The sequence below is a fragment of the Trichosurus vulpecula genome, chromosome 7 (genome assembly GCF_011100635.1).
Source record: "Trichosurus vulpecula isolate mTriVul1 chromosome 7, mTriVul1.pri, whole genome shotgun sequence".
NCBI classification, from domain to species: domain Eukaryota; kingdom Metazoa; phylum Chordata; class Mammalia; order Diprotodontia; family Phalangeridae; genus Trichosurus; species Trichosurus vulpecula.
The window spans coordinates 262,076,177-262,094,443 of NC_050579.1; the positions used below are offsets into that span (position 1 = coordinate 262,076,177).

Sequence of the window (18,267 nt, forward strand, 5' to 3'; positions counted from 1 at the left end):
AATGTTAAACATAAAGGCATTAGAAAGTTAAACAATACCCAATAACTATTACCATACCAAGGGCACCTCCCTGAGTTCAAATCTGGCCTCAGACACTTAGCTGGGTGACCCTGGGCAAGTCACTTAACCCTGTTTGCCTCAGTTTCCTCATCTGTAAAATGAGCTGGAGAAGGAAATATCAAAGCACTCCAGTATCTTTGCCAAGAAAACCTCAAAAGGGATCACAGAGTCAGATATGACCAGATTGAGACTTAAACATTGGAACATGAAGCAGTTTAAGAGACTGCTGAACAGCACTGTCATTTTGGTCTTGCACTGTTCAAACAGCTCCTTCCAGGGTCGTGTTATCTGGGAAGTCAGGCTAGAGTTTGAGTTCCTTCCCCTGTGGGTGGCAACTGTCAGGTACAGAAACTCTGAGGCAGCCAGGTGGTGTGGTGAATATGGTCTGGCGATAGACACTTGCTAGCTGTGTGACCTTGGGCGAGTCACTTAGCCTCTGCCTGCTTCAGCTTCCTCATCTATAAGATGGGCTCGGTAATAGCACCTATCTCCCGGGACTGCTTCTAAGGATCAAACGAGATACTATTTGTAAAGTGCTTTGCACATCTTGAAGCAGGATAGAAATTCTAGCTGTGAAGTGATGACATTTTTCTTCCCACCAGTTAATTCCAACCGAAGACCCAGGATCTCCAAAACCTCTTGAACTCACAAGATGGCTCACAAGACAAAACATGTCCAAATTAGGGTTGCCGTTTGGCCACCTGCGCTCAGGAAAGGAAACACAAGGCACAAAACACAGCCAGGAGCCCCAGCATCGAGGCTTATCTCACCTAGCCTCTTCAAAAACCTCTTCCAGCTGCCACGTGGGAGTGGTTGCCATGCAACGGGAGGTAAGGTAGGGGGCAGCCCCTTCTACCCCCCACAATGAGAGGCAAAGGAAAAAGAGAGACAGGGGCAGTATTACAGTCTCTTTTTAAACGTCTCTGATGAGGCCCTTCCTGTATTAGCAGCCAGTGTGCGGATTGCTGTGTTATCCCTAAAGTGCTTGAGTTTTTCAGTGCTGAGTCACCCATGGCCAGCTGGAGACATCAAAGTTTCATCATCCCCAAAGCACCCACGCACTGAGCTAACACGTGTGGTCTGCTGAAGTAGTCAGGGCAGCTTTGTGCATGCCCTATTACATAAATAAGTTCAAGGAACTTGGGATAGGGCAGGTAAATGGAAAGCGGGGGTGGGGGTCGAGGAAGAGAGCCTGTGAAAATAGACTGGCATTAAAGTACCATAATAAAAACTAATGGAAGAGACGTCCTATCTTGGCCAAGCTGAAACTGCGTGTCATCTCCAAGGAGATTAGGATACATGCTGGTTCCAGCAGAAATTTCCCAGCATCCTCTCCCTTGACTCCTCCCCCAGTTTTGCCCTGACATTGAGGCTGAAGGGACTTGTGAGAGCAATAGAGGACAGACCCGAGTAGAAGCAGATTGCTGCTGTAAGAAAAGTGAGATGTAGGATTCTGCGAACTTGAGGGGCTGAGTTCCCATCAAGAGATAGTTTCCCCTTGGCTGGACTTGGGAGTCCTACCTAGCCACAGAGACTGTGACGTGGGATTTGGGACAGCCTCAAGCTGTGGAGGTGACCTGAGGTACCTCTTGCTGAGATAGCCAGAGATGTTCTCTGGTGCTTTCTAAGGGAGGGGCCCTCATGCCCTCATTTACCTTTTATCTCCACCTGTCCCCACAGAATTGGAGGGAGGAGGCTGTGGCTCACCATCTCCTTGGTGCTGTCTTCAGGAAGCATGGCTAAAGACAGTCTTGTACTACCAGCAAAGTATCATAAGAAAAAGTAACGGAAGGAGAAGAGAGAGAAAAATCAACACAATTTCATTGACTTATGGGAAAACTTGCCTAATCTAAATGGCAGAAACTTTAGGAGATGTTGCTTATACCACACAAAGTTATACCATACTGCGACTGGGCAGGGGAGGGGTTTAGAGCATGGGTTATGGAAGGGGTTTGAGAGTCCCACAGGAGGAAGCCACTGGGAGATTGGGGGATATCTTAAGGAGAGCAAGGAGTTCGGAAAGAAAGACAGAGGACCATCACAGTAGTGGCAATGGAAAGGATAAATATGAGGGACCCACGTGGGTGAGAAATGGAATTACAATGGGGGACCAGCTGCTGAGTCCAGTCTTTACGAGCATGTACGGGGTACCTGACTAGCCTGAAGTCTCATAGGCTTATCTCTTTGTCTCACTGGTACAATTGAGGTTTAAACTATACTCTCCAGCAATTTTCTGTTGTGACACAGTTATAGTTCCTCATTCCTCATTCTAAGTAGGCCTTCCCGGTTAATTTTTAGAGCATCCCCACCCCTTTTGTTACTGGTCCATGTTCCTTGACCCCCTTATCTCATCATATGACAACTATAATGGCGGGTCCTTTGTTGAAAATCCTATATAAATCGAAACCCTTAGCAGCTCTGTACTTTTAACTAGAGGACATATCCCACTGCTTATCTGGGTTACCACCCAGAATGCTACTTCGTAGGACGGTAGGGGTGAAGGTAGAGACACACAAGTCTGTCTCTGCCTGAAATGGTGTTTGTTCATTTGTCCATACCCTCCGGACCACATTTGGCTGTGAATACAAATAAACCATTTTAATTGATCCTTACGTAACTGTACAAATTCACTTGAATTCTGCTTTAGATTTGCATGACAGTAGCAACAATGCAATTCTCCAGGGGAGCCTGATTCTGGAAGAATTGTGATGACTTGTAATGGAAGTACCTTAGGGAGATTTGAAGGCTATTTCATAACTGGTTCTGGTCCCTAACCATATGCTGAATAGGAAGCCCTTTAATTGGCTGTGACAGTGTAACCTAAATTGAGGTGCATTTCAGAAGGCCCTAGCTGGCCTCTTTGCTCTTTTTGGTTGACTTCTTCCAGTTAGATGGTGTTCTGGTGAAAGAGGTCTTGGGTCCTCCTTATCCAAAGCAGACATATGGCCCATGAATAAAGGCCTCAAGTTCTTTGCCTTGGTGCTTGTAAGTTGAGTCCTTAATGGGGTTTGCAGTCAGCTGGTTCAGCTTTGAGGGGTAAGGAGTGACCTTTGGTACCTAGCCAACAGTAGCTGAGATAAGGGCTCACCCAGTAGCAACACTATATTTGGATGTGAACTTGGTGGGGTCAATACTATGTAGAAATCAAGTGAAGTTTAAGCCAGCTCTTCCCAGAGAACAAGTTGGTATAGGGGAGGATGTACTCCCACAATCTTAGGAGGGAAATGTTTGTACTTCTTCCTATATTTTTGAAGTAAATATTCCTTTGCAAAAGCTGACCGATGTTAATTGGTTAAATAGAACTGGGGTGCTAATTATTGGTGGTTAACTGTGGAGGGAATATAGAATGGGGACTTGAGTTCATACCCTTAGAACCTGAGGGGTAGATGTAGTCAGTCTAGCTCTGGCAGATTAAGGCCAGAGAGTACTCTAAATGTTCAGGGATAACTTGTAAATACAGGTTATGCTGGCTCGGGGGGTAGGGAGGTGGATCAGGGTAGCTATTCTTCAAAGTTCTTCATGTTTTCTGGGGCCTTACTCTTTTCCACACAAGCTATGGTACATGTGTTATAAGAGAAGGAAACAAATAGAGAAAGAGGAAGGGGTTAAGGAGGATAGTACCTGGGAAGAGAATAGTCAGAATCAAAACAAATTTACTGATCCTAAAGGGGGAATTAAAAGCATAATGTAAGTACAGATCCAACCAATGGCATTTCTCCATGTGGAACATGCTAGGGAGATGGCTTCTGGAGGAGTCAAGATTCTTCAGCAAGGGAGGTGCATTGGAGAGACTGTGGGACATTCCTGTACATTCTGGGACTCATTCTGGTTATGGTAAGCACATGCTGAGAGAAGGCTGGAAGTGAAGACTTTTTGTTTTGTTTTGCTTTAAATCAGCCCTCTTGCCTCTTTTCCTTCATTCATGTCTGGAGGAATGAGATGACGCCTTCACTGAATTGGATTGGAGAGAGACTTAATACCAAGACCAATAAGAAGGCTATTAAAATGATCTAGAACTGAGGGGATGAGGGTGGCTGTGGGAATGAAGAGGATATATATTATATATATACACACACACGTATACATATACACATATATACATATGTGTGTACATATGTGTGTGTGTGAGAGAGAGAGAGAGAGAGAGAGAGATTGAGAGAGAGAGAGTTGTGAAGGTAGAAAGAACACCAAGGTTACAAGCTGGGGTAAGTGGGAGGAAGCTCTCTACAGTAACAGGAAGATTCAGAAGAGGTGAATTCAGAGAGATGATGAATTCTGTTTTGATATGTTGACTTTGAGACACCTGTGGAACATCTAGTTTGAGATGTCCAAAAGGCAGCTGAGATGGGAGCTGGAGCTCAGGAGAGACATTAGAGCTAAATATATAGATCCAGGAAACATTTTGCATGGAGATTATAATTGAACTTCGGGGAGTTGATGAAATTGTTAAGGTACAGAATAACAAGAGAAGAGGACCCAGGACAGACCCTTGGAGGATACCCATGTTTATTTTTTTTTGTTTTTTGAACAATATATTTATTTTCCCAATTATGCATAAAAAGTTATTTTTAACATTCATTTAAAAAAAATTTTTGAGTTCCATATTCTCTCCCTCCCTTCCTCCCCTCTCTGAGATGGTAAGCAATTTGATATAGGTTATGCATGACACCTGTATTTAGTAGATGAAGACCCAGCAAAGGATTCTGGGAAAGAGTAGACAGGTAGAAAGAAAAGATCACAAACAATCGAAAAGAAGTCCATGTTGCGACATTCCCCGTCATGGTTTCGATATATCGTGGGTCAGCATAAGAAATTAAATGTGGAAGCTGTAGATGACACAGGAAGGCCAGCTGATGACACAGAAAAAGTTTAGAAACTCAGAAATGCATAAAATATATGTATAGTATTGAACATATTTTATCTTTTAATACTGTGCTCACCTCATAAAAGAAAACAAAATAGGATTACTTCTCTGGTATGAAAAGAGCCCCAAAAAGTTTTACGTGGATTTTCCAGATCACCACACCTCTAACCCCTGTGATGTGGAAGGGATACCTGAATTCTCTCTCATACTGCCACCTTCTGGTAGGTTGAGGCTTCTTTTCATAAGGGCCTTGAGGCGATGGTGACCACTGGTGGAGGCCCTGGATTAGACTGTGGTCCATTGTAGGACAAGAGGTAGGAAATCAATCCTAAGAAAATCCAGGGTCCAGACTGTCAGGTTTTGGGGAATGCAGTGGATAATGCTGGGAAAGGTCCAAAATAAAAAACTGATACTTCCTCAGAATTTATGAGGAAAGTCTAGGGGCTTTTTGGAATCTTTGGGTTTTTCAGAACCCATATTCCCAACCTGGGCATCCTGATGATTCCATTTACTCAGTCACCCACAAGATTACACAAGACTAACTCTTTTGATTAAAGCCCAGACTACACTAAAACTCTGTGAGACCTAAAGTAGACTATCCAGTAGGCTCTTCCTCTGGAGACTTATGATCCTCTGGGGCTCATGTTTTGACTTACAATCCTTCGAGGCCTTTGTCCATAAAAACCAAGTTGAATGGAACCTTTGGAAGGCACCAAGGGGTGGCCAGAAGTCCCTATTAGGCTTCTGGAGCTGCAAACACCCTGATGCAGCCACTCACTATCCTACTTTTGAATGGTACTCTTTAGACCCTAGTTACTACTGAGCAGATAAGGCAAGGTCATACCTTTGCCCAAATCTGCCCACTATGAATTAAACGATGGAAAATGGTACCTCTAAGTCATAGGGGTAGGGCACAGGAGGACCCTGTTCAATTGTTCAGTAGCAATGGTACATTCAAGATCATGCTTGCCTGGGTCCCTGGGGGTGTTAGTACCTCACACAAACAGGTTATGACTCCAACAGAGACTGAGGCCTTCAGTTTAATCCCTCTTCAGATAGCCCAATGAGTCCCCAACAATCAGGACCTGGCTCCTGAGTAATGCCATTTTCCCCCGGTTATTGACATTTCCATGTACTAATAGTCATGGGCAGCTGGACCTCAGCAGCAATTCATCAGGTAATAAGTGATATCTTGTGATATGGGGGTCCTGACAAGTGTTCTCAGTGGGCTGAGCTGTGAGTCCCATGGCTGATATGTAAGAGAGTCTTGAGGGACAGGGTATGAAATCTTCTTCTACACTGATTTCTGCATGGTGGTCATGGACCTGTTAGCTTGGAGGGAGTAGGACTAGACAATAAAAGACTGTGCTCTTTGTGGTCAAGACTAGTGCAGGAAAAATGCTCTTCCCTCACACTTTGGTTCATGGGGCTGTATTTGCCTGGATGACCACTGATACCCCACTCTGACAATCAAATTTCCCTAGTTGATCTGTATGACTGTTGGTGGGGAGACTTGTAGCTAAAACCTGATGTTACTTGAGTGTGACTCCACCCGGAAGACCGACCAAATTGCCCTGTGGGTCAGAATATGGTGGGGAGTGGGGGGAGAGGGGAGGGAAATGCATAGATCCAGTATATCAAATCCATCTGTTTTAGGAATGTCATCCCTGACTTTTACAGAGCCCTATTGAGGGCACCAGATGGAATGGAAATTCATCTTTATGGGACCAAGTATGCAGGACTCTCTTAGCCATCTAAAAAGGGACAGAAAGCAGTCTTCATCTGGAGCATAAATTGATTTAAATATCTTCCGAAAAGTAAGTCTTCTGAGAGCTCTCCAAATTGATGGAACTCTGCTGTGGAGAGGATTCAACTCCACTGGACCATTCTCAGCTACTTTTCCAGTAACCTCTCAGGTTGCTTTTTAAACTTCTTGTAACCTTCCCAGTTCCTTGGTGATGAGAGCTCATCTTTTCTGCTTCCTCTGTGAATGAAAATCACACTTGGGGGTGGGCAGGTAATGATAAGCTAAGCTTACTTCCCAAGTCTTCAACTCACTTGTGTTCTCAATCCCATGTCTTATATTTCTGATCTCAGTGGGATGCTGCACATTTTCCAGAGAAAACTCTGGGTCAGAGATTGTACTTTCTGCCAATGACCCATCAGCTACCTGCCTTCTGCTTTCTCTGCGTAGTCTTAACAAATGGAAAGCTATCTTTAGTTTCTGAATGTGCTGGGCCAAATTACTTTCACTTTTCTTATGCTGGCAATCTAGGTTCTCCAGAACAGTTTATAATAGCTAAGGAATGCTAAATCTAGTGCTTTCTTTACTTTTTCTGTCAGCCTTATTTAGCTAACTGCTTTGAGTCAGTGGAGGGTTGCTCTCTGGTTCCATTGAGAAGACTCCATATGCCACCAGGTCCCTTGCTACTGGGTGGTACACTGCCTCATCTGGCTATCTGATTACCCTGTCTGCTGGCATCACTCTCTCTCAACTTCAACCACAGTGTGAGCCACATTTCACTCTAATGTGAGATAGGATATTTCACAGCACAAGAGATATAGATAGAGATCCCGTGCTAGGTGGAGATTCACAGAATACAAATGATTTGTTATAGGAGAGTGGGACAGAAAGGAGTAGGGCAGAGGTAGGTGAAAAAGGATAGTGTCTCACTATATGGAATGGGACCAACTGTATCACGCTCAGAATGACTGAGACTGTGGCAAGAGGAAGTGAATAAACCCATGAGATGTCAAGGGATATTTCTCAGATCCCCTATAGATGAGAGTGAGGAAGGGCTGGAGGGCACCAGGAGTAACATAGAAGGCATTCATATACATGGCTGCTCAAGGACTCAGGGTGCAAATGGTGTAGCCTGGAGTAGAGGAACATTGATCTTTCAGTGTATGTTCTGTAACACAGAAGAGACCCCAAAATGTTAACTCTGGATTTCCTACCCCCAACAATAGGGGTTCATGGGAGAAGGCTGATAAGAGTGGATAGAGAGGTTGTCCTTCCAAACTATTCCAGGGCCCAAAAGAGTCAAGAACAAATACTGGATCTTACTCTTAAGATTTATCTTAAATTTAAGATTTAAATGATAAAAGCTACTTATTAGCAGGAGAGCCATGGAATTGCTGTTTGTTGTTGTTCAGTCTTTCAGTCATGTCTCACTCTTCGTGACCCTGTGGGGTTTTCTTGGCAAAGATACTGGAGTGGTTTGCTCTTTCTTTCTCCAGAGTAAAGTGATATGGGGACAGCCCTGGAGTCAGGAGGACCTGAGTTCAAATCCAGCCTCAGACACTTGACACTTACTAGCTGTGTGACCTTGGGCAAGTCACTTAACCCCAATTGCCCTGCCTGCACCCCTCCAAAAAAAAAAGAGTGAAGGGATATGGCTTTGAAAGTATACAAGCACTTCCTTCCCATTGAACCAGAATAAAAAAGTGTATATTGCATATTAGTGATTGGAAAACAGATCACCACAAGTGAGAAGTGAGGTCTACACAGTGAGGTGTAGCCAATTTGATGGTTTGTTTTGCTTGATAAAGGAGGGCTCTGGGGATGGAAGGTGTTACTGAGAAATGGTATAAAAACCCAGAAGTATCAACAAAACATTTTTTAACCCTCCTCCCTCTCCTAATCCTCCTAGACCTCAGCTGCAGGTGCTGGGCAGACCCACTGAAGCTGGGGAGTGGAAGGCACAGTCTTACCACAGGAGTCCATTAACTCCTGCTTGGCAGGTGACATAAAGATCTTCATATTGGCAGTGGCCCTTTGTGACGTGGTGGCAGACAGGGTAGCAGGATTTGTCTGTCCTCCCACCTTCCTGGCCTACCTTCTTGAGCTCAGGGACATTCTTAGGCCAGCAGATGCTCTTAAATGGATGGTGGCTACTGGCCCCTCCACAGGCCCCATCCATTTGGAAGGTCATTCTTGGAGTTGTCCCTACGGGCTGGACCCCAGTGCAGAAGGTTCTGGATAATCATAGGCCCAATGGCTTAAGAGGTATAGTCAAGGCCTGAGCCCTGGGCATCCCCTCATTGGGCATTCCTTTTATTCTTCCACAAGAAGGGTCAAAAGGGGTGGAATCACTGGTTCCTTTAAGTCCTGGGGGCCTCTGTGGGAGTATGATTCAGGGTTGTTAAACCTCCCATTGGCCACAGAGGGCTCAGAAGACTAGGTGATTCAGTGGGGCTCCCCATGTTCCTCAGGTCCAATGGCTGCTGGATCATCCACCTGCCAGAAGGTGTGTCCTTAACGAAGCTATGCCATCCAACAAAGGACAAGGTCTCTCAGGTCCAGGAGCTTCTTGATTCTTGCCTGCAGGCAGACCTAACCAATGTTTATTTATTCTCTTAGGCCTTTGCTTGCTCTGTGCCCTGCATGGAGCCACCCAGACCTCAGTGTTCCCTGCCCTCCCAGGAGTTCCAAATGTCCTGGGGAAATGGCTCATGTCCTTCTCTACTGGCAAGTCTCTTTTTCCCAGGATAGTTCAGACAACTCCTTTGTAGAAAGGGTTTGGGGAACCAAGGAATGGAATTTTGGGGCCTTACTTCCTAATAATCCAGGGAGTTCAAACTGTTTCTGTGTAACTGTGATGAGTCTATTTTTATATTTACATTTTTTACAAACATTTATTTTTCTCCCTCCAACTTTCTACCATTCAATGAGTAAAAAAAACCTAAAATCTTGATAACAAATTTTTGTTTAGTCATTTTCAGCCATGCCTGACTCTTTGTGAGCCCCCTCTGAGATTTTTTGGGTAAAGATACCAGGAATGGCTTGTCATTTCCTCCTCCAGCTCATTTTACAGATGAGGAAACTAAGACAAACAAGGTTAAGTGACTTGCCCAGGGTCACACAGCTAGTGTCTGCAGCTGGATTTGAACTCGGGTCTTCTTGACCCCTGGCTTGGTGCTCTATCCACTGTGCCACTTAGCTGCTCTCATGACAAATATACGCTATCAAATAAAACAAATTCCCACATTGGCCATGTCCAAAAACGTATGTCTTATTCTTAATTTTAAGTCTGTCGATTTCCTGGCAGTGGGTGATGTAGTTCCATCTATAGTCCTGTAGAACAGTTGCTGGTCATCCTATTGTTCAGAATTCTAAAGTCTTTCACAGTTGCTTTTCTTTATAAAGTTGTAATTGCATAAACCATTCTTCTAGCTCTGCGTAGTTTGCTTCTGTATTAGTTCACAAATGTCTTCTCAGTTTCCTCTGAAACTGTCTCTGTTTTGTCATTTCTTGTGGCACAATGATATTCCATTATATTTATAAACATTTTCTTTAGCAATTTTCTACCAGGAGGAAATCCCTATAGACACTGTAGCATTATCTGAAATCATAATTGCATTTTTGAATTCAGCTGAAGATTTTGCTTTAGTCCTTCATTTTAACTGTGAATCTTTGTGCTTCAAGTGTGTTTCTTGTAAACAACGTATTGTTGGACTGTTTTCTAATCCATTTTGCTGTCTTCTTCTGTTTTGGGGGCAAACATTCACATTTATAGTTGTGACTGTTTATTTCCCTACATCCTATCCTCTTGTAATGTATCCTTTGCTCCTGTCCCACTTTACAAAGAATAAGGTGGTGATAAAGAGGGAATTTGCCAGACACTCGTGATCTTATAAGTGAAACAGAAAAAAACAAAAACAAAAAAGTGAGATAGCCTGTTTTCTCTCTATTGCTCTTCTCTTCATTCTACCCAGTTCTAAATTTTTTACTTTTCCTTTGAATCCCTACTTCACATTCCTCTATCCAACATGTTTTTGTTTATAGGTATGTCCTTGTCTAGCCTGTCTTCTCTCTTACTTTCTCCTTTTTACCCTTCCCTTGTGTAACAGCAATCTGGCTAGCAGCTGCTGTTTGAGGTGCAAGACCCAACAAGACCAGCAACAAGAGCTGCCAGCACAGGTTCTTTTGATCTGCTTTACTGAGGAAAGCAACGTTAAAGGGTTAACAATCTTACTTTAATCCAACATACAAATATCATTCACTTAGTTCAGGGGGAAAAGCCAGCAACCTGAACTTCAGGGCAAATACAAACAAATTACACACATACACAATATAAACAGACCAGATCACATTTCATAGTTACCAGGAAAGTATCAACATCTGGATTTGCAAGCCAGGGGCTCTTAAAGAGGCTGCCCGGAGTCCCACGTCACTCTTCCAGTAGCTGAGAGCCCCAAGGGAAGATGCCAACCTCTGGGTTTATATATCTTGTTCAGGGTCAAAGGGTGTCACACATGTGACTCACCCAAATGACCTAAAAGCATCACAAACCTGGGACTCAAACCCATGCAAACCAGGCTTTCCCTTGAGGCAAGGAGGTCATCAGACTCCTAATTTAATCAAAGAAACAAAAGCTGGACTCATAAGTGCTAAAAGAGAAAACAGTAAAAAAGTCCCACCTTAATTAATATTACACCTTGTCCCTGCCTCTTCTTATTTTCTGGTGCATTTAATGTATTTCTACACCAAAATCGGTGTGTGCGTGTGTGTGTGTGTGTGTGGTAGGGGAGGGGGGAAGGGCAGTGTTCAATCATTCTTTATCTAATTCAGAAAAGAGTTAGATTCTTGGGATGCCTGTTCCTCCACCCTTTCCTCCATGATCATATCTTATGTACCAATTTTTTTTTTTAGGTGTCCAGCCCATGCTCCTCTTTATTCTGAGCTTTTCAAACACAAACAAAAAAACTCTTATGACTTCTTTGAGCCCCCAGCAGCATGCTGGAGATGTCAGTATTGGTTTAACCACCACCTGAGCCTTCAGAAAAGGGATGTCTGTAGTTCCTTTTTGAACATGCCTTCAAAGTGGAGATCCTGGGCCATAAGCTCTTCTTCAACATTGTCTAGTGCCCACTGATGATCAGTGAGCTCCAAAGCTTCCCACTCAGTCTTAAAAGCTTTGTTGGTGTCTGCCGGCATGGCCATCGCTGCTCCTGTCATCTGCTCCTGCATCACTGGAGACTGGTCTGCAGCATTGTCTTGGCCCAGAATCAAGGAATAAATGCTTCGAAGTCCAAACACATTGAGAAAGTACCAGGATGCAGAACTCACCCAGGATGCATCTAAAGTGAGCAATTCAATTCCTTGCTGTAGCATGGGTTTAAATCGGAGGGTCAGAGGAAATGTGACCTTGGTTGTTACAAATCCCGAGAAAGTCATGTTGATCCATCCACCAATAAGAATCATAGGAAGTACATTTGTTACATTTCCTTTCATCATATCTGTGAGCATGGTAGGATCTGTCATAGCAGATGGAGGAACCACCTTCCTCTTTGTTTTTTTGAAAAATCCATCCTCAGGGTTGTTGAAATAATACTTTCGCGTCAAGAAAGACTGGGAATGTATTTTCCATTTTCCCTGAGGACTCTACTTCGAATTAAGACTTGACTGTCGGAAACCTGCTCCTGCGTGAGCTTCTTATCGCTCTGCAGTAGGATGGACACGTAGTGGCGGATCATGCCCACGAAGAAGGTGATGAAGACTATGGGCAAGACCACCCACAGGCGGATGTTGGAGTCCAGCAGCAGCTCGGGCTCCGCCATCGTGGACGGGGAGACTGGGGAGGGATGCCCGCGGGGGACTCCGGCCGCTTCCGAGCCTCCTTCCCCGCAAGGACCCTGGGGGCGAGCAGTCGCGACCTCCGCTGTGTCCTCCTCACCTCCCCGAGCGCCTTGCGCCAGCCAGCTCCCCTGCCCTGCCCTGCCCACCCCTCCTCTCAGAGTCCCGGGGGCCGCGTCCGGGCCCGCAGTGACAGTGACGGCGCCCACCCTTATGTACCAATTATGATGATTTTCCTTCTCTTTTTCCTCCTTTCTTCTTCGGTAGTTGTCTGTGCCTCACATTTTTGTCCTCTCAAGACCATTAAACAGAACACAAACTCTGTCATTTATACTTTTCTCTATTACTATAAATATTATAGGGTTCTGAGAAGACATTTGATTTTTATCCCCATTTTAATATGTAAACAATTCATCTTCTTTCAATTAAATTATGTTTTTCCTGGCTCCTATCTTTCCATTTCCAAATGTCTAATCAGTTCTGGCCTTTTCTTCAGAAATTCTTAGAAATTCTCTATTAAAAAAGTGTCCCCACCCCTCGCAATATACTTAATTTTTCTCAATAAGGATCCTTGGCTATAAGCCTTTATTTCTTGACTCTTGTAATATTGTCTTCCAAGCTCTGCTCTCATACATAGGGCAGACTAAGTCTCTTGTGATTCTGACTGTGGCTCCTTGATGTTTGGATTACTTTTATGGCTTCTTGCAGTATTTCTTCTTTGACCTGGATACTCTGGTTTGGGTCATGATATTCCTGTGATTTTTCATTTTGGGGTTTCTTTTAGGAGCTAACTATTTCTATTTTTACTTTGCTTCTAAGAGATTTGAGCAGTTTTCATTTGTAATGTCTTAAAATATGGTATCCAGACTTTTAAAAAAATCATCTTCAGATAGTCCTTGAACTATCTTCCAGGTCAGTTGTTTTTGATGTATTTCTTACATTTTTTTTCCCCTAATCTTTTGACCTTATTTTTATATACTTTGTCTTACTGAGTCATTGTTTTCTGACCCATCCTAATTTTTAAGGCATTTTGGTCTTGGCTGAAGTTTTCCACTGCCTGTTCTAAGGTAACCGTTTTTTTCTTTCCCTCCCAGCTTTTCCATTCTGTTATCTTTTGTTTCATTTTTTCCAGGCATTCCTATAGCCTCTATGTCCAGGAAATATTTTTATTTATTACTTTACTTGGACTTGTGGTATTACTTACCTTAGGTGTCTCTCAAACCAAAGTATTTCCTCATGGTATTTGGAATTTTTCTATGGAGTTGCTTTGGTGCTGGGGTCTGCCTGGGGACTCTTCTTGCTACAGGACTCTGGGACCTCCTCCTCCATTAGGCCCCTCCTGAAAGCCTCCCCTCCTGCTGCTGGAGCAGGGGCTACTTCCTTGCTGAGCACCCACTACAAGCTTCAGGGACTACTCAGGATGGATTTTGTCTAGAGCCTTTCTTCCAAGGCTGGGCTCTGGTCACCCTCCTGCAACTCCCTGGGCTGATCTCTTTTGAACCGGGATCCTGTAGCCACAGGCTCCAGGATGGTTCAGGCTGCTAGTACTGAGCAGACTCACTCAGCACTCCCCTGGCTGCCTACCCCATCCTCTCTCAGGGTCCTTAAAGGTTTCTGGGGGTCTCTCTGTGGATTCCTGGGCTAAGTGAAGGAGTCTATAGATTGTTATTTTGTTTTTGAGTGACTTTTTAAGCCCCTCTGGGGCATTTTCAGGAGATCTAGGCTCTTCTATATTCAAGCTGCCCTTTCCCCTCTTAATAAATGTTTGTTGTACTTGAGACTTCGATTTTTTTTTTAATAGAGGTAGGCCTAGAGCAGGGATCTCTATCAGTCAATTGAAATCTACTATTTTACCTCTAATCCAATTTCCACACCACCAAGTTCTTTTTCCCTCATTTGCCTGTTTTCACAATTCCTGGCCCAGAAGCAAAGGGCAACCATTATCTCTGCTCAACAATTTTATGCACAAATATTCCAAACAGTTTCCAGGTTTTGTGGGCATCACAAGATATAGGATTGGAAGAGAACTTAAGAGATCACTGGTCTGACACCCTAATCCTGAGGGAGCTACAGGAAGCATTAGGCAAATCAAACCACCCTCAGACACTTAACTAACTGTGGGATCCTAGGCAAGTCACTTCAGTCTGCTGGCCTCAGTTTCTTCAATAACACTTCCCTCCCTAGGGTTGTTGTAAGGATCAAATGAGATGTTTGCAAAGCGCTTTAGGACAGTACCTGGCACATAGTAGTTGCTTAATAAATATTTGTTTCCTGCCTTCCTTTTTTTCATTCCCCTCAGACCCTGGGAGATAGCCTAGAACCCTGAGCCCAAGAGCCTTGGGAATAGCCATGTCCCACAAACTGCCAGAAATGCTTTCTGCCCAGCCCTCATAGGCATCATCTGAGGAAGCAACTCCTTTGGAGACAGAGACAACCATCCTCACCCCCTGTCAACTAACTGCCACACCCACGGCAGGGAAGCCAGCCTACCTGAAGCCTCAAGGCAGGGAGAAACAAGAGGCAGCATGTGTCAGGGAAGTCAAGCTATCGTCACCACCTTGACCACTATCTCCCTTTAGTTACTGAAGGAAACAGTCCAGGACCCTAAACCCAAGAGTTTTGAGATTAGCGATGCTTCCAGCCCAGTGCCCTCAACAGCCCCTGTGGAGATGCAGCCTGGCAACTGCTCCTGAGGTGCTGCAGCCATAAGCTAATGACCCAGAAAAAAGAGTTCTTGACATCAAAGCCCTTGGCACTATCAAATGTTTTGATATCAGAAACTGATATGATTTTATCGGCAGAAATGACATTAGAGAAGCAGCATTAACACTTGTTTTGTCATTGCACCTAAGTAAGAACCATGGGACTTTCCCATCTGACATACAACTGAAACCTTCTATACATGTTGTCTTCTCCAAACCCTTTTTCCTGGCTTTCCTATTACTTTTGAGGATGCTAGCCACGTCCCTGTAACACAGGTTGGAGATTGAGCTGTCGTCAGACTTACTCCCCCTGTCTAATCTGTTGCCAGTGATACTATCACCGACCTGGAGCAGGCTCCCATCACTTGACACCCAGACTACTCAAATAGCCTGCTACAGGTCTCTCTCAACTCCCCAGTCCATCTTTTGTGATAGATGATAAATTACACCCCTATTTATTCCAATCAGTATTAATCAATTTGATATGATCCCACAAGTTCTATACATTGGGCCCCAGAGTTATGAAGTTCACTTGCCTAACCACAAGAATGCTGATGGCCAAGCCGAGGGTGGGTGGGAAACTCTGGCATCATATGGAAAGGCCCCCAATTTGTTTTTGTTCCAGTACCATCTCCTCTTGCCCAAAAGGAGAAGGACCCCATCCATCTTAGGATCAGTTAGTCAGCAGAGATAGCCCCCTGTCGATACCTTTCTGGCTCTCAAATGTATTTTACTTTGCCTCTCCTGAGTGTCTGGGTACCAAACTCTATTAAAACAAGGTCCTGGAGACCAGGGGGCATCTCAGATCATAAGAATGATCTGAGGTCCATGGACCCCTTCATAAAGTGCTATTGGCTTGGAGCTCTGCCTCAGTGGTTTTTCTTGCAGATTGGACAATTTCGGACCCCACAGTTTCACTCAGTTGCCAAAGTGATCTTCTTAAATCACAGGTCAGCCCCCACTACTGTATAAACACCAATGGCTCCTTGTCACCTCCAAGATCAATTATAAAATCTTTTGTTTGCCTTTTAAAGCCCTTCATAACATGCTCACTCCCTCACCTTTCCAGTCTTCTTACACCCTACTCCTCCCCACTCCACCCCTCTCCCCACCAGCCCGACCCAATTCTCTTTAATCCAGTGACACTAGTCTCCTTGCTATTCCTTCAACAAGTACACTCTGGGTATTTTCACTGGTTGTACCCCATGTCTAGAATGTTCCTCCTCTGGCTCCTGGCTTCCTTTAAATCTCAGCTAAAATCCCTTCTAAACTTTAGACTCTAAAAGTCTTCTCAATTTTAGTGCCTTCTCTCTGACAATTATCTCCAATCCATCCTGCATATAAGTTGTTCGCACATAGTTCTTTGCATGTTTCCTCCCCTATTAGACTGTAAGCTCTGAGGGCAGGGCCTGCCTTTTGCCTTTTTTTGTGCCCCTGGTGTTCACCACAGTGCCTGTTACATAGTGAGCACTTAATGTTTACTGATTGACATCAGAATGTCAGCTCTTCGATTTGGATCCCTATTGTTTTAGCACAGAGTAACTCAGTACTTGTTAGTGCTTCATTCATTTACTCAGATGAAGACTCCCTTCTAAAGGTGATCCTGGTAACACCTTGTTACATACATGCCTTCACAAGTATTTAGTGAGCGCTTCTTCAGTACTAGGCATAGGCTCATAGATTTGAAGACAGAAAGGACCTTGGAGGTCTCTTTGTGGGTGAAGAGACTGGGGCCCAGGAAGGTTATTGGCTTGCTAAAGGTTACCCAGGTAGGAAGGGGAAGAGGCATCACCCTGTCAATGGAGATTAGGCTTTTTAAAGCTTTGGCCAGGCTCAGAGAAACCCTGGTATTGTTCTAACTTTTCCCATGCCCAGACTGTGTCCCAATGACACTTTATAGAGCAGGAAGGGACCCTAGAGGTCATCTAGTCCCTAATGTAAACATTATGTGTGAGCATGTGCACATGGGCACACACACACACACACCTTCAAGGATCGTCTTCCTTCTATATCTATTGACTCCTGGCCAGTTACCTACAAATATCTAGATGTCCTCTAGACCAGGGATGTCCAAAATGCGACCCATAGGCCGCATGCGGCTGTAGAGCCATTTATGCGGCCCGCCTACAAGCATAGAAATTTACATAAATGCTTTAGTAAATGAAGCTGCGCTACTGCTACCGCTACCACAGAGCTCTCAGTAAAATGGCAAATCAAAATATAGTGTCTATTGTTTCAATAAAACCTAAAGTTGGACAGCCCTGCTCTAGACTTAAAAACCTTTTCCCTGATGCTACCACCATCCTTACAAGCTGTGGTCCTGACTTTGCCTTTCCATAGCTAAACCAGCCCACAATATTGATGTCATTTCTACTGTCTACTCCCCAGTTTTGGTTGTTATTTATTTAAATAGTTTGAGATTAAGTGGTTTTGATTATATGTCTCATGTTTTTCTTTTTTAAAGTTAATTTTAATCTTAGATCCAGTGAGCTGATGGTCACCACAAAGGGCTGATCAAGAGGTAATTCCTCCATCAGTAACAACTCTTTTTCTGTCAAAATATTTTCTAATTCATTTTTTGGTGGGGTTACTGGCACTTTTTCTAACCTGTATTTATCAATTCTTTTCTCGAAGTGTTTATGATTTATAAAAGCATGAGGCTTTTGTGTAACCTATGTATCACTGGACTACCATTCTTTATTCCAAAGCCACGTTTACATTCACACATGTACATATATCACACATGTACAGATGTGCACATATGTGCATGCATGTATGTATGTGTATACACACATATTTCCCCCATTCCCACTTTTGCATTAAATCACTGTCTGAGCATATGAAGATTTAATTTGGAAGGTTTTATCAAATTCATCTCTGCCTCTGCATCCTCAATAACCAATGGAGGTACAAAAAGAGAAATTTTCATTGTTTTCTTTTGACAAATACTTATTAGCTCTGCAATATATAATGTTCAAGTATCTCAAAAAATTGATTTTGACCTTTTAGCTTAAATTTCTTTCTTTCTTCTGGTTTGGTTTACAGTGAGAATGTCAAGGTTG

General features: G+C 43.8%; 1 protein-coding gene across 1 annotated transcript; it reads right to left on the bottom strand.

The window, feature by feature from the left end:
- Positions 1-11,566: 11,566 nt before the first annotated feature.
- On the bottom strand, positions 11,567-12,612 carry LOC118855916 (ER membrane protein complex subunit 3-like). The gene is given in 2 exon segments (XM_036765956.1): positions 11,567-12,280; positions 12,283-12,612. Coding segments are annotated over 2 exon segments (780 nt in total). The 5' UTR covers positions 12,488-12,612; the 3' UTR covers positions 11,567-11,705.
- Positions 12,613-18,267: the final 5,655 nt, after the last annotated feature.